Source organism: Camponotus vicinus, unplaced genomic scaffold (genome assembly GCF_025532165.1).
Source record: "Camponotus vicinus isolate PSW18456_S1 unplaced genomic scaffold, iyCamVici1.0 SCAF_2, whole genome shotgun sequence".
NCBI lineage: Eukaryota > Metazoa > Arthropoda > Insecta > Hymenoptera > Formicidae > Camponotus > Camponotus vicinus.
In genome coordinates this window covers 7,196,079-7,216,458 of record NW_028141956.1, presented here as the reverse complement: position 1 = coordinate 7,216,458, position 20,380 = coordinate 7,196,079, and the positions used below count along the sequence as shown (strand labels likewise).

General features: G+C 37.3%; 2 protein-coding genes across 3 annotated transcripts in view; one reads left to right on the top strand and one right to left on the bottom strand.

Annotated features, from left to right (window-relative positions):
- Rh5 (Rhodopsin 5) overlaps positions 1-20,380 on the bottom strand; it is a 233,643-nt gene that overhangs the window by 29,843 nt on the left and 183,420 nt on the right. The gene's annotated exons all lie outside the window — the stretch shown is intronic.
- Positions 1-20,380, top strand: part of LOC145966940 (uncharacterized) — a 119,399-nt gene that overhangs the window by 38,119 nt on the left and 60,900 nt on the right. For both annotated transcript variants that reach the window (XM_083091390.1, XM_083091389.1), the window contains one exon: positions 1,730-1,879. In XM_083091390.1, coding sequence (XP_082947516.1) covers positions 1,801-1,879 — 79 coding nt within the window. In that variant the 5' untranslated portion in view covers positions 1,730-1,800. The remainder of the gene's footprint in view (positions 1-1,729; positions 1,880-20,380) is intronic.

The window sequence follows — 20,380 nt, the reverse complement described above, 5'->3', positions numbered from 1 at the left end:
CGTGTTCTGTTAGCCGGCGTTTCGACTGTCAAGCCGGACGCTTGGGACTTGCAGCGCAAACTCGGCAACAAGTTGCATTTAAAATCCACATCCGGCGTCTGGGTAGGAGCAGTTGTACGGCAGTTTCGTCTCTTTTCTTCTCCTCCCATTCTCCGCCTCTCGTCCACCACCGCTACCGGAAACCCCGTCAAATCGCCGAGTATTCTCGACTGATTCGGGCTATTCAGACAAGAGCTCGCCCGAGATTTCTCTCGTCCGCTCGGCCCCGGGATTATTCCTGAAATTCGTTATAAATTCATTCGGGGGTACTACGTGGATCGTATCGCATTCGAGACTGCCTTGACAGCCTTCTCACTCTCTTGACAGCTAGTAATTATTAATCGGATTAACTCGCTCGTCCCGGGGTGGGAGAAGGAAGAAGGAACGCGAGATTGGTTATTCGTCTCTATTTTTGGAATTCGCTGTCTGCTTTATTCATGCGCTGTAGCAATTTTTATGCGTGCTCCTTAATTCGACTCTACGCTCTTTATAATGAGTCGACTATTTAAAAGCATACCGTTTTCCTCGCGAATTAAAGACGTTGCCCTTTGACTTACGACTTCTTGCGACGAGGAAATGCAGTTAGCAAGGGGCGGGCCACATGAAATTACCGGAATTTCTCGACCGAAAGCTTCGAACATGAAGAGCACTCGACCCGAGTGAGCGCTTTTAGCACCTTAAGGTAAAGAGAGAGAGAGAGAGAATAGAAGGAGATCAATTGCGAAAAATTTCTAACTGACGGTGCAAAAAGGAAAACGTCGCGCGGGGCCAGTTTCAACAAAAGTGCGCTAGAACGATGAAAAAAGTGTCGATAATGTCGATAATGTCGATCCGATACTGGATTCCCTCGGGTATTTCGGTCGACAACCGATCGAAATGTTTTCAGGACAAAGAGAAAGGAGACACGCCTCGATGCGTGAGTAAACGTATGCGTAATAAGGGGGTCGCCGTTAACTGCGTATACGGTACTTCCACAGGTCGGACGCACAATGAAAACACAATAACCCGCGGCAATCATTAAATTTAATTGACAGTGGAATAACGAAGAACATCGTCGGTAATTAAGACCAGCGCGATGGGCAGCCTCGCGCGTGCCTGACGAGCGCCTCTTTTTCCTCTTTCTTCCCTTTCCCTTTCGCTATCAGTTTTGCGATTGTCTCTATGGTAGGTGTTTGTCCGCGACTCTTTCTCGCTTATAGATCGTGCCGCGAACGCGCCTCCGAAATAACGCATTGATAACGATTCAATTCTACTAGAGCGATTGGGAGTTTTATATAAATGGAAAAATGCAATAATTGTCTTAATAAGAGAGATTAACTATTTGCAAAGAAAGTAAGCAAAAATTATCAAGTGTTATAAAATTATTATAAAATTAAAATAAAAAAAAATAAGCATATATATATTTAATTGATAATTATGAAAAACTTTTATTAAGGAAGAACAAGAATTATTGATTTATTGTGCAATTGTAAATAATTTTGGAATGAGCAGATTTTAAATAATTACATCAGTGAGATCGATAAATTAAAATTACGAGAGAGGGTGAGAAAGAGATAGTTAATCTTTCAATAATTGGTGTAACCTGGTGGGAGGTGTTCAAAGAACGCTACCCGCCGTGTCAACACTGTGCGAACACTTTCGTTCTTCCCGTTCTTATTATCACGGGACATTTCTCTCTCTCTGACGCTAGGAAGAAGAAAATTGTCGGCAAGATCGTCGTCGATCGCCGAAGCAGCTGGGTGATAATTACGAGTCGAATCCATGGACCAGAAAGTGCGCGAACGCCGTCGAGCGATGGATTTTGTATTGCTGCTGCTCGTGATGCTGCTGAGGCAAGAGGGTGAGTGCTTTCACTTATGACGAGCTGTGCTTTTGCGAGCACACGGATGCACCCTGTTCCGATCCCCCGAGCGTGTAGTGTCCTCTACTACATCCGCTTTAAAGGATAAGCATTTCCTTCTTTCTTTCTCCGCGATTTCCTTTTTTATTCGCCGTTAAGGATGCTAACTATTGCGCTGTATTTTAAGCACGCGCTTCGAAAGAACCACAAAGACTGCGAAAGACCACTCACGAAAATCGACCTTGCTCGTAAAAATCTTTTAAGTGCTGGAAGTCTGATAAAAATTCAATTGCGTTGTATGTTGCATACATTTTAAATTATCCTTTAGCCGAGTTTATATCGCGAAATAGCTGTTGATTGAATTATGCATGTTGATTGAGTTTAATATATAATTTTTTTGTTAAATATGTATCTTTTGTATCTTTATGTATCTTTTTGTTGATTAAAAGACAAGAAATGTACAATTAAATCGTTAATGTACAACTAAATCTTTCAATTTGTTATAAATTACTGCGCTATTTGTAGAGATTGAATTAATTCTACGATACTTGTCGTATTACCTATTATCGCATTATCATTGAAATGTAATCATGATTTCATTCAATATAATCGTGAATCAAGAATTAATATAGGATAATTTCTGAGGTACATTTGTTTATGTGTATGCATACATACACAAATACTACATGTGTATATATTGACATATTACATTTATATTACATTATGATAATTATTCTTTATTTATACTACCATTATTGATGTAAATTTGATAATTTGATATTTTTATATATTCTATATTCATTGTGAAAATTATCTTTTAATTGAATAATTTGCTTGTGACAATTTTCTGCTGAAAAAAATGGAATAATAATTTTTCTATATATTTTTTGTGTTATTATGATTATTATTAAAAACTATATATTTTGTATTATTGGTATATTAGAAATAATTAAAATTCTTATTGTTGCAAAACGAGAGATGATTGAATGGACATGAGTAAACATAGCATGAAATACAGCTACGTACCGCAATAATTCGTAATTACGTGAAATAATCCGGCGCGGATAGAATTGCAATCGGAAGGATTAGTTTTCACCGAGTGGTTACGTGGCTATCGTATCGCAAACGAAACATTGCTGTTAAAATTATTATTACTTGTAACAGCCTGTTTAGCTACTCGATTTTCCTGCAAATCATGCAAATAAACTGGAACCGATAGTTCACCATAAAACACCAATAGTTCAACACGCATGTCAAAAGTGACGTTCGTCGAATTTGATACCCTAACATTAACAATCACGTAACTGTACAAATTATAAACCCAGACTTGATATTGAACGCCAATCAGAGTAGTAGACGATAGTTTTGCTTTCCTCGCGACCCGTCTTTAACAGCCAGGGGTTCAAGAGTTGATTGTCGTCGTTACCCCTCCGGCTAAGGTATATATAGCTCAATGGGTCTATCATGAAGACCATAACAACCAAAGATGCGTACGGCACAGACGGTATATAACTCGTAGAGGTTCTCAAACTTTAATACCTCGACCTGGCTGTATCGCAAGAAGCATAAATTTATTTAAAGCTTTCTGCATTCTCACGGCGGCGCATAATTCGGTGCGCGATAAAGTGCAAGTTTTATGACGCATCGCGGGATAAAAACGCTCTAAAAACGACCAGCGCGCGATAATAAGAAGATGCGTAACTTGCATAATTCGCAGTAGAAATAGCATTTGGGAAACGCTGGCTTTTACTAACGAACCTAGACGGACGATGTAAAATCTTTTTCTCATTTAGACACACATACAGGTGCGTGTATAACACACACATGCACACATATACACAATGTATTCTTCTAACGTTAAAAAGTAATATTTAATTTTAAAAAATTTTAATTTAACGGAGAGAAAAAAGTAAATAAGTTTATTAACGCTTAAAATTTTTTTATTAACATTTAATTTGATTAAAAATTAAATGCAAGAATTTCAAAGGCTTTTAAGATCTTTTCTATTGACGAAGAGACTAGAGAATTAAAATCACTACTAGAGAATGCAAGGAGCACATTGAGAATCACTGATGTATGTTATAGCGTATATAGCCGGCTACAAGCTCGTCTCTACGCCAAAGTTTCCTCTGTCGTTCTATACCGAAGTATCTGATAGCTCTTGCAATTTCCAAATGGCCGTTTCCCATCTCACTCACGCCATTTTTTCGATGATCTCATCTCCCTTTTTCCTATTCCTGGTTTGGTCCTCAATCTGAATGCATACCCTGACGAGAGTGAAAAGCTAAGGACGGTCATCCGCGCTCGTTTTTTAAGGGTGAGGAACGAAAGGAACGATTTAAAAATGGCGTTCTTTCTAATTACGTTTCGTCGTTCCTGCTCAGTTATCACGGCAAAGGTGCATGCGGTGTAAAAGAGATAGAAGTCAAACGAGGGTAGATAAGGAGCTTGAGGAAAGAAAGAGAGAGAGAGAGAGAGAGAGAGAGAGAGAAAGAGAAAGAAAGAGACAAGGGTTGCGTACTGAGTAAGAGAGCAAAGTGCAGGATAGCTGGGATTTATTACGTTCCGGTAGATGGTGAGGGAGAGAGGTGACGAGGAAGAACGAGCGTTACGCCCGTGGCGGAATAAAAATCTCGCGTTAAGGCAGGGCAAATGGTGTAAAAGTCAAAATTAAATGGGCGGAGACGAAACGAGCGCGGGAGCAGTTAAAAGGTTACGATCGGCAAGAGATTAAGTAACCGCGAATACGAAGATGCGTTCGCATTATATATCAACTGACGGTGAATATCTATAGGGATCACTTTCTCAGATTTTACTTCCGTCACGTCGGCTCGTGAAATAACGGTTATGAAAGCTCGCGACAGTAAAGTTTGACGTATACATTTCACGAGCGAAGAAAATCAAATAAAATTCATACGTCAAAAGGGGGAATAATAAGAATTGTATAGTGAAATGCATGTTGAATGTATTAATGTAAATTTCTTTATTAGAATTATAATACTTTTATATAATAAATGAAAAGTTAACTGTTAACGAAAAAAATGAGAAAGGCGGGCGTCTGACAATTAAGTCGTCAAAAGAACATAATTTAATTAAAAAGTCTATGTTAATTTTGTTCTTTATTAATAATTTCCATGATTGATAGTGAACGCTACATCGAAGCGAAATTAAAAATAGATCGACGATATACAAAAAATACGATACGATATGGAGAAATCAATCGATGAAGTAAAGAAACTGCTACATTTCTTCTTGAAAATCCTAGAGAGAGTCTTCTTTACATATTACTGTATCTACGGCAGAAAATGAAAAACATTTCTAGTAAAGAGGATAAAATGCATTGCCCTACATACATATCAATACAGAAATTGTGTGCATCGTGTATTCGATATGAAATTTTAAAACTATGAACTTGAATATCATATATACAATACATAAACAGACGCATGCATGCAGAATGGATGTCTGCGGTAACTTGGTTAACACGAATAAATAATAGATATATCTCAAACACTTTGGTGTTAAAAAATTCCTTTCTTTCGAATGAATTTATTCGTGAAAATTGCAAGCCAGTTATTTAGTTAGACGAAAAAAAGAATACGAATTGCGAGATGTAATCGGTCAATTAAGTACAATAAATTTTAAACATATTTTATCATATATTTTATATATTTCATATATTTTATATTATATCATATATTTTATGTTTATACATAATCTACAAAAATTAAAATATCTGTCAGATACAAATTAGTCGCAATATTGCAAGGAATTATACTTGTTTATTCGCAGAGAGAAAACGGGTGTGTAAAGTTTGTTTTCGTTTATTTAAAACAGGTTTTCTGCTTCAAAATATTAAATCTTGCTTAATGAATATTTTATATAAATATTTTAAGATTTTTCTGCGTAAACTTTATTATTTTTGTACGGATATTTTATTCATTACTACATTTTTTTTTATCTAACATATTTCATATAATTATATACAAACATATCTCTCACTTTTTATTTTTTGTTATAATACAAATTTTTTATAAAATAATTTTTTATTATTATTCAGAAGATCTAAATTCCAACATAATGATACTAGCGGGTATGTAACGAGAGTTAACAATTTTGTGTATATTTGAATTTTGAGAGAATTATCGACGAGAGGTTGGTAATTAAATTTTCTATAGGCAATTTATTTTTGTCTTGTTTGCCTGGCCTCGAGGCTTTTGGATATATGACACCACGCGCGTGTATAAACGCCAGTACACAAAGTTCTCCGATTTACGGCGATCTGGGACCTACGAGCAGCTCATTTAAGATACGAAATATAGTAGGAACTTTGTCATGACGCATTTGTCATGAAACTGAAGAAGCATTGATTAATATCACATGTATTAATTCGATTATTATTGTCGCAAAATTAAATGTCGCGAACGAATGAATGTTAAATAACGTTAACTGGGAAATCATTCGTTTGAGGTATTCCTGGAATCTATGATATCCTGGAATTTATGATATCCTGGAATTTGGAGCATTTGTTATAATTGTAAAAAAATCTATCAGTGCAAAATCATGTCAAATCATATGATGCAAATCATGCTATTAACAAATGTGCGCAGAGGAAAAGGGGGCGGGGGAATTAAGCGATGTATGGACTTATTAAGCGACCTTATCGAGAGTGCGTGGTGAGAGTTAAGTCTAACAAATTGAAAAATCGAAAACCGAAAATTGGCGACTGACTCGAAGAAGAAGAAAATACAATAGCGCGCTCCGGAACATTTCGGCATTCCGCTCACAATATCGTATGCATTTTCACGTCCCCCAATGTAATAAAGCTGAAATGCACGAAACTTAATTTCCCGTCCCTCGGCGCAGAGGTTGCTGGAATTTGAATTTTTCCGCGCGGTCTCGTATTCATGTAGCGAGAAATGTTCGGTTTTTCGGAGAAAAGCACGCGAGCGTGCAAAAATGTCGTAGAGCGTGAAAAGTGCGAGGCCGAAAGTATTCGGATGCAAAAATCTATGCCTCTTGTGTCGAGCTTCCGTGGATTTCCGCATTAATAGGTAACTCCTTCGTGATAAAAATATGTCAAAGGAGCGAAATTGCCGAGTGTTGCACGGTAATTTATCGATCGAAAAAAAAAAGATGAAAAATGAAGGTGCACGAAGGAAGCGCGACTGGATGATTGACGCGCGTAACGAAGATGAATTAAAGAGTAGGGCCGATTTATCCGGATGACTATCACGAAGGATTCTCGACAAATTTTCTCTTTAATCCAATACCAGGGAGTAACGAGAGAGGTGTATTTACAAACATTATTATCTACAAGAAGATGCGATCAGATATATAGAAGAGAAAAAGGAAATAAGAAGAGAAATTAAAATAATTATATTAATGCCAATAATAAATACTATTCTTTTACATCGCGATTAGTTATCTAAATAAAATTATTAAATAAGATTAAAGTATATAAGAGTAAGATTTAAAAATACTCAAAATTGAACGCAAGTAATTATATCCGGTACACATTTACATAAAAGTGTGCCTTTTCAAAGTTGATAGAGCGCTTCGAAATTCTCTCGCCGTTTACTCGCCGGCGAGAATGTAAACGTCCAGGCGTGCCGGACTTAAATCGAAAACGCACTCCAATGAGGCGAGTTATATCGCTTCCTCGACCGCGCGACTCGCCGCCTCCCCAGAGCAGGCAGTCCGTTCGCCTGATGAAGATAAAACGGGATAATTATAGAGCCTATCGGGGATCGCGGCGCGGCTAAATTTGGTCGGGACACGCGAGATCGTCGAACGTTGGGCGCGGCAATAAAAGGAAAAGCACCCGGGACTCGGGTGGCGGCGTTAGCGGTGAAAAAGAGCCGGAATAGAGAGGAAAATAAAGTCGCGGCGTGCGCGCCGCGCACAGTCGGACGGAATAAAAAGCGTAGTCGAGAGACGTGGCGGAGAAATAGAAATAGAGCGGGCGCGAGAGAAGCGAAAGACGCTTAATTTTTCATACTGGACGTGCGCATCTGTGTTTGGCCGACCGCGCGCAACTCCACGCGACCTCGCTAATTATTTCTAACTCATTCTTTTTTCATTCAGCTTCCTCTATTTCGTGACCGCCGGATGCTGGTGGCAGATGCGGTTATATAGCGTTGCCTCTGTATCGTGTATCGTGTGTGTTGCCGCTCTCGCAATTCGCGTCCAAGACGGTCGCTGTCGCTACCGCTGCCGCTGCAAAATCTCCTTTCCCTCGTTAATCGTACCGATGCACGCGAATTCTATCTTCCGCCCCACATCGTATTTTTGCTTCATTTTTCATTTTACATTATCGTATTTTCATCTAAAGAGAAAAACTCAGCTAACCTACAAACACTATTAGACAATGTTATCGAAGCTATCATTCGATGGATAATTGAAAAAAGCTCGTCAAACGTCGTCAAGCGGAAACGTCAAACTTTTATCATAGACCTTAGTTTTAGTAAAATAGCATTACTTCTTAATAAGTGCGAAAAATTTTAGGAGATGATTCTTTGTCAAAAATTAAGGGGGGGTTTTCATATAAACATTAAAAAGTTCTAATAAAAAATTGAATAGAGGTTGCTAGTTTCGTCCCCTTATAACAATACGGGAGGCTGAAAAAAATATTAATGAATAACCTTTTTACTAGTAGATCCATCTAATTTCATTTCTTTAACTTGTTCCAAATTTGAGAAAAAAAAATAAAAACCTAATTTTTATCCCCATTTTTGGAAGAGTGTAACTCCACAGGGAGGGATGTAGGAATATATATTTATATGAAAAACTCTCCACAAAGAATCATCTTCTAAAATTTTTCGCACTTATGAAGAAACACCCTGTATATATTATATTTATATATATTTTAAAATTATATATTTGAAAGACATAATTATACTGAAATCATTGGAAGAAAATTTAAAACAAGGCGATTTGGAAAAAAAGCAATTAGAAGAAAATCACTGAAAGATACATAAGTATTGCTTTTTTCTCTCTCGCTAACTTCGTCTCTTATTTTCTCTCGCGAAGAAAAAAGGAAAGAGCTTTTAAGAAGTTCCTTTTGGCTGTAAGAGAAAAACTATCGATTGCAAATCGTAGTTTCAGTAATTACCCTGACACGAGCTTTCGCTGAAGTGAAGCGGTATCGTCAAATTCTCATTGGCTAAACGTACGCTCTAATAGCTTTCTCCACCTCTCCGATTGCATTTTCTCTTTCCTCCTTCCGTTCTTTCTTTTTCGCTCGTTCGTTCCCATGACTTTCGTGAAAAGGCGCTCGACCAAGTGCGATCTCAGCACTTTCCAAGCTCCTGATGTTTCGACTTACTCGAAACGAAAGCGAATGTCCACAATGGGTTAAGCAGAAACGGGAGTGCCGTTTCTTCTTTTTGCCAATAAAATGATCATTATTTTAGTTTTAAAATTACTTTTTTTACATTTACGCATTATAATTCGATATTTCGTTTGCATATATATGTGTCAAAAATGTTTGCGTGCTTTACATTATCTTTATTTATCACGTAATTTTTTTATAATCGATCGCACCACTAAATCGATTGCAGCAGATTTTACGATGAATAAGAACAATATTATCATTTAACACTTAAGAGAGTAATTTTTCAGCTTCAATTTTAATATTCGCGAAATTATTGCATACCGACTAACCTTCTGGTAACATCGGAAGATTTTAAAACTTTTCTTTATTCTCGAAGAAAGTTGCGTCCACTGTTGCATTAAAATTCTATTTTACGTTACATCTTAAAGTGTAAGAGAAATAGCGAACTACGAAGTTAAAATCGTGCAGCCTCATTATTGAATAATAATCAATGGACGAAAGAGTCGCTCTTTCGATAATAATAGTCGAGGAACTTTCGACGATAATATTACATTACGCGATCCACGTTCGATTTAATTCTCACAATTTTTACTTCCGGGATGCTAATGGCACCAGTTTAAAAGTCAGCTCTCTCGCTGTCTTTATCGGTAACTTCTTTCATTATACGAATAGTTACGCTTGCATATTTTATATCTTCGACTTCTACTGCCACAACCAATCTACATTTTTTTTTCTTATCGCTTCTCCACCCTTCGTTACCTCCTTGCATCCTCGAATTTTCCCCGTAAAGCTCCTTCCGCTCAGGTGATAAATATAAGATTCGACTGCGCGAAAATCCCGCGATCGTGAAGCAATCCAAGATGTTCATTTCCATCGAGCATGACTGGAAACTATTTCGTGTCGCGTTACAAACGTGGCCGGGCGGCTTTCGCGAGAGATCGAGCTCGCCTCGGCGCTTTAATCGACGACAAAATCGATACGCTTGCCAATCCACGGCCAAATAATTGACATTACATAAAGTATTCAGGTTGCAATGCCGGGACCGTTTAAGCCCGGCGCTCGTGCGGTAGTAATTTTCAATTCCGCGGGAAACGAAATGTCATAACGTTGTCACGCGAAACGACATTAATGGCGAAACAAAGTGACGGGTTTAAAAGGGTGTAACGGAATGCAAAATTATCGGTGAATTTGTTAGAACTCAATTTAAAACAATTTGCGCTCGCTCGCGCGTTTTTCGGCTCCCGCAAATAAATAACAAACGAACGAAAGTCGGATATTATTTGAAAACCAGCTTACATTACATTCCTCCTTTCGCGTATCTTTGCATTTTTTTAAATTATAGATCACAATATTGAATGCTTGGATCGATATTAACACGCAAGCTTTTATTTTCAAAAATTAAATATCGAGAATTTTTTTATATAATTGACATGAAGACGACGCATAAAGACACGAAACGATATATATGAAAAAGTATTTATAATTTGATCTGTGACACTCACGCGACTTCACTGTCGAATATTATTTTCATATCATTGCGCAGAATCGCTTCAGTCCGCATTACATTACAATTTTAAAGTAAATTGACGAATATCGATTCGCGAAAGTGTAATTTCATTAACGTTGTCGGATTTAAAATCGCAAATTGACTCGGGAATATGATTTATGATCTTTCGAAAATACTTAGCATTTATCATGGTAACGTAAAATAATATCGAGGTAGATGGTATAAAAATTCATTCCACATTCCAGCTACACGGACCTGCATTACATACGTACGCGACGCCACCGCAAAACTTTATATTCGCTTTTCGCAAACCGACGGACACAGGATATAAAACGGTCTAATGAAGATTCCGCTCATTAACATCTGACTAACGAGCGCGTCCGACTGAAGAACCGCCACGACAAGAGTATTAAGCTCGCTTCCTCCACCGACTGTGCCGAGTCGTATGCCCGATCTCACAATCGGATACCATTATTTCCTTTTGTTTCCTTTTCTCCGCGATTTTCAACGCGCGCTCGTCTCGCGTCGTAGAGCCCATCTGTCGGAAAACAGAAGTAGTTTCGACGGCGCCGTTGCCGCCAGCAGGACAGATGATGTAATTAAAGGTGACACCGTCAGCGTACGCGGCGGGACGCAGTCGTACAATTACGACGAATAAAATTTAACGAAGTGTGCATCACGCGCGCGGTGTCGCTCGCGCGATTCGCGCGCGCACGCGCTTAATTAAGCTCGCTCGCCCGCTCATTCGCCGACCCATCCTGGTAATTTGATCCGCGTGCGATTCCCGGTCCACCGAGGTATGTAAATCGAGTTCCCGTTTTCTACGGCCGGGATCGTGTAATTTTCCTCCCGCGTTCGGGATCGGAGAAAAATAGGGGAAAGGACGAGCGAATGAGAGAAATAGAGAGGAGGGGGAGGGAGAGAGAGAGAGAGAGACAGGGAAATCGAAACCGATGATCCCATGTTCGCGAAGGTATTTTCGTTTCGGTCGGGATTGTGGAGGTTTTTTAGTCCTCTGGATTATATTTTCCATTACGCTGTTTGCCAAGTAAGTTCCACTAATGTTGCGCGATATACGTAATATACCAAGGGTATAATCCTGCTAAGAAAGGAACCGATTAACGAGGAAACAATTCGCGCACGCGATAACGAAACATCTCTTTATTATAGATGTCCGAGTCCCGGACTAAGTAAACCGTTCATTTCACGCTACGTGTATTATCCAGTTTCTCGTATATATCGGAGGAAAAAATATATTTAATCCTCTGATGGGAATTTACAATTCCACAAGAAACAATCGCCGTTCGAAAAAACTCATTTTAAATCCAACGCACGCGTATCCCTTAACGAGTCGTCCCTTGTTAAAAAATGCACATGTCAAATTGTATGTGTTTCATTGATAAGCGAGCCAACCGATTCTATTCGCAATTTATCTTCATCCTTTTCTGTAATCGCGAGAATGCGAGAAAAATTCCGGTCGAGCTTCGTCGAACCGCTGGAATGTGGTCTGGAGATCCTTGTTACGGAATTTAAAACGTAACGCCGATTCTGGCTAAATTTCCCGAGAGTTTCCGTTTCTTCTTCCCATCTCCTCTTCCTAATTCCCTGACATACACTTTCGCGTTTTCAATTAATTTCTCTATTTTCTTTCGACCGCATTCCTTCGCGCGGCGAGACGTACGTAAAAGCGCCGGCGAAGCTCTGAATTAGTCCGGTAAATGTATTCCTAGCGTTATCACCACAGTTGTATATATTCCAGACCGCTTCCGAGAAGCGGGGGAGGGACAGGGGATAATAGCCTTCACGTCGCAAATTGTACCCGACGAAGAAATAAATCGACGAACTTACGGGCCAGTGGCAGCCCGACTTTTCCATGAATTTCGGAGCAATTCCGTTTGTCTCGGCAGAGGAAAATAATTTACGCTTTTCGCGACAAATCCTTATCTCTCGTCGCGGCTACTGCCACGTCTGTGTTTTTTCAAACTAATTCCGCCAACGCGAATTAATTTCGTCCCGTTTTTCTAGTAGCAGACTTTCTACAGATTTTCATTCCGATCGCGACCAAAAGCACATACACATGCATACACACATTTCTGTTTCCTATTTCAATTTCTCAGTACGCCATTTGAGATACACGACACTTAAATTTCTTTTCACACAAGTTCGATTGCATAATTCATATATCACGCAAATAGACGTATCGTGAATTCACGTGACCTTACAAGCGTGTAGTTTCGATCAAACTTCTGGCTGTATCAATTTCAAGTTGAGTTAATTATCCATCGATTGCAACGCATCTGCAAAGTAAAATATGTAAGAAAACTTTTTATATTTTCTAAACTAAAATAAAGTAATAAAAAATTATATTACGTAGAAGGAGAGAGAGAGAGAGAGACTCGAAATGATTAAGTTACACAACTTTTACTTTTAATATCTTTACGGTTTACTCAATTCTACTAATTTACATAAAAAATTGAACTATACATCTTCGAGATGCATACATGGTTAATTAGAATCAATTATAGTTGCCTCTGCAAATATAATTCTCGAGAGATGTGTTTTATTTTTCGCATAAGCAACGATTCGCCGGGAGCTAAGCTGCCGTGCAAAGCAGCATCGTATTATATATATATACATTCGTATTCCGGTGTAATTAGGAATAATACTTCCCAGCGCGGAGACCGCAACGACGAGAGAAGCGTAATGTTGGAAGAGAGAGCCGAGAGTGCAAAAGCATGATACATAAAATGTAAATTTCACGCGTTCTTATTTTTCCTCGTCGCGGTAGCGGCGGCGTATAACACTTTTTGCGGGCTGTACAATGCACCGGACAAATTTGAATCTACGGCCGAACAGAACACGCGGGAGTATACTTTAAACCCTTCGCATAATTACTCGTAACAGGATATAAACGGGAGCTCTAGTTGGTCCTAGTTATCTACGCTGAATCCGACTTTGGCGCGCCGCGCGCCTCTCTCGCCTATCTGTATTTAATTCCCGCGAAAATTGTTACATACGCGTCTAATTACCGGACCGAATGACAAAAAGCGTTATCCCGTTTGTGTAAAACTATCTCTGTCACGCGATATGCACTTTTACGCAATTCGCTCGCGACACATATCTGCCAAATTTCCGCAAATTTTCAGGCCGTTAAATATTAATGATACAACATCAGGACTAGGCACGTAACACAACTGCCGCTCGTTGAACTCGAAGTTATCTCACGAGTGTTACGTATACATGTAATGCTCATTGAGCATGAAAGAATAAAGTGTACAATGAATTAAATACGCCGAAAAAAGTCGACTCATTTTGTTCCTTGATTATTTTTGCGCGTTATTGCCGCACGCTTTTGTGGCCGCTATATACATGTTTCTCACTAACGTGTAATTTGCCATTCGTTTTTCCATGTTTCGTAACGGGAAGAATTCACGTCATGTAACGAGACAGAAACCCGTTTTCAAAGAACCACTTTTGTCTGGCACTCCCGTCTGTAACGTTTCACTGAATTTTTAGGGGTGCTCCGTGATTTGCAACGGATGCGAGAAATTTCATATTTCATGAGAGTCGGTACACGCCGTGCTATCTTCGCTCACGTGCTTCTCGGGGTAAAAATTTACCTCTAGAGATGCGTCTACTTGTCGTTTTTCAACTAAAATTATTAAAAAAAAAATACGAGAATACTATTGTTAAAATTTATGAAGCGCAATCACCGATATTTATTAAAAACAGATGTAAATATAAAAGAAAAAGCACGAAAGTTTTGCAGATGCCGAACAGAAATGTGTAAAGGATAAAATCTGGCCATAGTCCAGAACAATCCTGAATTCCAAACGATGTTCGCCAACGATATAGTGTTATGTTTGTAGACTCCTTCCCTAAGAATATTATTTAGTAATGCTAACGGAGAACATATGTGAGTGTAAAGGATTAATAGAAAAATAAGAATTTTACAGATTTCAAATTATATTTATTTCAATGAGGAGATATTTCCAGTTTTTGTACAATATTGAAATGAGTAACGCATCTTTCTTAATTACCAACTTTAACATTTTATATAAATATTAAACGTATGATACATTTAATCCTTTTTTCGTATATACTTCCTTTCTATAATAATAATAGAATAAATAATAACCATGAACAATAGCAAACATGTAGAATATTACATGTTACTATAATAACAGATTGGAAATGATATTGATGCTAATTATAATAACAATGAGGCTGAGCATAAATTGAAATTTGTAGATTGTTATAATAGATGATTACAATAAGCTGTTAAAGTATGCTTATTCACTACTCGATCAATGTTTATATATTAATCGAATGAACAATGTACAATGATATTTATGTATAGCGCGTTAAAACTGCGAAATTAAAATTTCTCGTTAGAAAATATACATACTCTTATTAGCATTGTTATCGCAACCGCAATTCTTTTCATCTGTTATCAATTTCGATAACGTTGACGGCCTTAAAAAGTCGAATATAGGAACTATTTATTTGGTGTTGGCATTGATACAGTACATTATTAAAACATTGATAAGAATCAGGCTATTCTCAATAATGGAAATACAAGCGTGCACGCATACAACTCCTATGAATATGAAATACGAATATAAAACATACATTCATTACAATTGCCTGTTCGGTTTAATTGTGCGCACGTTTTTGTTACTTGTGCCTATATATTTATCAGTCTGTAAATTATATTACATTGAAGATATAAATTGTACTGATAAATTGAAAAATACTTTTTATGAGAAATATTAATATAAATAATGCATATTATACAATATGCAGTAATAATTTCAATATTGTCTTTGTTTTTAAAATTCTTCTTAAAAGTTGATATCTTCTTAAAAGCTGAGAGAAATGCCATATTTTTATTTATTTATTTATGAATATTTTTTATAAATACTTTGTGTATTTTAAATTCATATATAATATTAAAACTTATCCTGAAATTATATATGTACATATATGTATACATAGAGAGGGGGGGGGAGAGGGGGAGGGAAAGAGAGAACTGATTTATCGGAAATCAGAGTCAAGGATTATCACAAACATATGATATATCTGTATTACTAACGATAAACACGTATGCCAGTATGGCTGTTCTCATAGTAAGCGAGCAATATGTGCTAATTTACCACATGTGATCCCTCATTAAATATTCAAATACATTGAACAACGTCGGTTGGTGATACGCTGCATGAGCGATCGGTGACGCAGTAGAACGTTGCACGAAAGCACTCGAAAACTTGTCCTCTCTCGTGGTTGAAAGCACTCGAAAAGTTGCGCGGCTCTACAGCAAAAGTACGTGAACTCACACGACAATGCAATATCGCCCTTCCTTGACAGGCGCGAAACTTAATCACGCGACCAACGATGTTTTTCCCTTCCTTTTTTTTCTACTATTTTCGACACGCGAAGCGTGATTGTATTGTCGTATCACAATAACATTGTTACGTGATCGGAGGGACCTTAAGCACCATAGTGATCGGTGGACCATGGCTTCCCGGATTTTACAAGGAATCTCTGCCGTGCTTTCGTGGTACACGCGACATCGTCCACAAATCACCTGAAATCGCCAATTTAAGGAAGCGGCGCGAAACAGCACCGAGAATTCGAATCTTCTCAGCTGCACGTACCGAGGAATGTAATCTGGCGAATTGCGAATTCTCACGGGAAATGGCTCGTAGGTTTCGGGCTTTTAAATCGCCTCTTTATAACGGTTGTCTTGTGATCCATTCTCTCTAACGCTTCGGACTTTTAAAAATATTAAAATGCACAGGAGATAATAAAAAAGCCCGCATTAATCCTGTGAGCTCTCTTTATAAATAATGAGAAAATGATAATGTCCGGATAAGAATACTAAAATATCTTCAAGCTACAAAATATGACCTGAATTAGCAATAAACGAGTTGTTTAATGAATGTTTGCTTATTTTCTCTTTACTTGTATTTAGTATATATAAACTGTCTTTATGGATCAATATAACGCTTAACATAATTAAGCGATGTAAATATGTATTCATTTACGTATATTAAATTTAAAAAATGTTACCACTTTTATTATAAAATGTTATAAAATTAATTAATGAATTAACATTGATTAAGATTTTATAAGAAGCACAGAGATTGATCCGATAGAACTTGTTATAATCGCGTGAGAGTTCCCAATTTCATATTTCCAAAGTTTATCAGATCCATCGCGGAACTTTCTAGTGTAACGATTAATTTATTCCGCCTACCTCGTGCCATCAAAGAGACTAGTAGTGGTACACTTATATCGCAACGAAATAATACATTTTTAACATCGTTAACCGTCGCAACCTTGTTTCTTTCATAGATTTCATGCGAAAACAAACTCCTTTCTTTTCCATTTCTATTGCGGATTTCATTTTTGTTATTACTCCTCGTTGAACTGCGTTTAAGTCCGTTTACACAGTTGAAAATGGTCGGTCATTGTTTACTATTCCTTCTCTTTCTCTTCCGTTCCGGTCTCCTTCTTGTTCACTATTACCGCAAACGGAAGGGTTATATGTACTTTGCCATTCTTGGCGTCTTTATGCGAAGTAGTATAAGTACACAACTTGGTCTTATAAAAAAATATAGACTGATTGGTTTTCAAAACAATTTAAAAAATAATTGCAAAAATTTTAGTTGAATTACAATTTTTAGTTGAATTACTATTTTCTTTAAAGAAAGACAAAAAAATTTTAATTAATATTAATATTATTATTAATACATTGTTTTCGTTGATTTATCCGTAAAATCCGGTAAAATCGCATTGGTCATTACTTGTTACATTGTGTTTAAAGTGGAAGAAAAAATAAAGTATATATTGCGATATTTTTATATATTTTTCTAATCTTTTAAAAAATATAAAAATATTAACATACGCATATCTTAATAAAAATAAAGAAAAATAAATGCATTATTATTTTTCGAAAAATTTTGTAAAAGCTTGGAAATTATATACCGGGAAATTTTACAACTCTCTTATTATAAAACTGAAATGTTAGCATTACTGAATTAATTATTTTGCATTGTTATGTCAGTTCCTTTTTTTTAAATAAATTGTTAAGAATGAGTGTATGTGTATATTGTTATGCAAGTTGTTACTTCATAGCTTCCGCAAAATAAGAAAAGAATCATTTACATTTTCTTTTATTTTTCAGTTATTCATATAGTCTGCAAATTTTTAAAGATGTAGAAATTTGTCTTCTACAAAATTGCAACGTTTTTTCACGATTAAAATATATTTTAAATTTTCTTGCGATTAAATTTGCATTTATATCATAATTATTTTTTGTTTTCCATTTATCAGTACATTTCATCATAAATTTGCGCTTTTGAATTAAATAGCATTAAAACATATACACACATATAAGCGCACAAAATATAGATACAATATAACAATAATAAAGTATTCATATGGTCATTGCATGAATAAGTATTAACAACTAGTTAATCGGCGAAACCTATTATTATGGCCGGAAATACGAGTCTTCTCATCAATTATTTTTCTCATAAATATTTCTCTTGCAAAGGTGCTACATTATTCTCACCTGAAGGAATGACACATGAAACGTGCCCAACGTAACCACTTTCCATGTTATTCTGCACGTGAGAAACATCCGTATTGTTTTGAGTGCATAAAGTAACACATAAATATTCCATCAATAGAACTTAATTCACCAGTATATCTTACCTCTTTTTCTGTCCCAAAAATTTAAGAGATTATTGAATAACTTGATACAATACATTTAGCCCAACCATTTATACAATTATAAAATTTATTGGATGTTGTTATGCTTAAAACGCCCGACATTAACATAATTTGCAAAGCGTTTTGATCGCAACGACGCAATGCGATTATCGCCCGTGTTATACGAGCTCGTTCGAGCGTTTTCGAAAAACGCCAACCCATGCGACAACGAGCGCACTCGTGCCGCGGTAATTAATATTAATGTCGGGCTGCGTTTCGGCTGAGTCAGCGACAGAACGCACCAGCAGCTAGCATGTGACGGCCGCGTCGAGCCGTCTCGACGCACTAGTGCGATAGGTGTCGCGGGGGCACCTGGAAGAATCGATAGTCATAAAGCACGTGAAAAACTACCTGCTCCTGCCTTCAATGGAGGCGGAACGCCCTCGCCTTCGACGTTTCCGTCGTCGCGTAACACCTCCCTGCTTCCGTCTCCGTCACAACAGCATTGACTGGTCTTTTCGCACCCGAATCAGCATTTCGTCCCCCTCCCCCTGTGGAAAACGTGACGAAGAGAGAAGACGCGCTCTCGAGGGTGAAATGCGTCTGATGGCATTATATGTGAGTTATATAACGGTGTGGTTTATACTAGAGAGAGCCGTCGACCTCCCCTCTGTCCTTCCCCCCTTCTCCCTTTCTCCGGAACCCTCTATAGTCTCTACCGTCCACGTCGGGTGAGCACCGAGGGCGCGAAGCAGTCACGCCATGAGCCGGAAGTGACCCTTTCCCCGGATTCCGTGCCCGGTCCCGCCGGGAGTCGTAAAGACAAAAATCGGGGTTCTTATCACCGAACAAATTTATCACTATAACTACCGTAGGTATGTATGCGCGCGAGCGTGAACACGTACAAGAGACATAAACGAAACGAGGTGACTTTATCCGACGACTGTGTCCAGCCGCGGGCAACAATTATCTTTTCGTATGTCTCGGAGTCGCTAGCGACAATCAGTGAGGGAGGAGAATCAGGGAGAACGGAAATTGCCAGGTGATCTGATTAAACAAATTTTCTCGATTCACTGGGTATATTAGCATATTTCTTACACATCCTTTCCTCGCTGCTTAAAAATACGCATGCTTCCGGCAGCTATATTTATTAACTTTTATACTATGTACAATATGTAACCTTTCTTGTGGAGAAAATGAAATAGAAATTTTTGTTAAATTTTTTGTTTTTTACTGAGATTGTTTAATTGTTTATAAATAATGATAATAAAATATTTATATAATTTTTATAATTTATACAATTAAATAATATTTAAAATATAAATATTTACATAATTTATAAGTGTTTGTTAATTGCCGAACAGATAATTAATTAAAAATGAATTAATTGATAAGAAATGACTAAGAAGGAATTAATAAAGATTGAATAGTGTAAAAAGTGGTGAACAAAGTACATCCGGAAGCAATTTCATTAGAAGAATTTTCTCTTCCAACTGAGTCTTTCGATTGAAAGTTTTTGTTTTCAAATATTTAGATGGTGGCATTTAAATTCCGAGAGGAGGAAAGCATGCGGCAATTCGTCAATGTCAAGACAATGCGGCTGCCAATATGCAGTCGTGCATGTACATATCTTAGCGGCGTGTAACGAAACAGCGATATTGAGTTTAGAAGTAGTTTAACCACAAGAGAAAGTTTCTCAGATAGTGATGCAGCATATATATCGATCAGTGATATATGGCTGCAGTCTGTAGAGTCACTGTTGTCTAAGAATACCAATTTCTTTTTGCTCCTCACGCGATATATCTCATTCGATTTACATCTTATATTTCAAATATATGGCATTCAATTAAAAATACATCATCTTATAACTTGTATATATAGATCAACAATATAGTATCCAATTAAAAACATATCAAAAATTATAGAATAACACGATCAA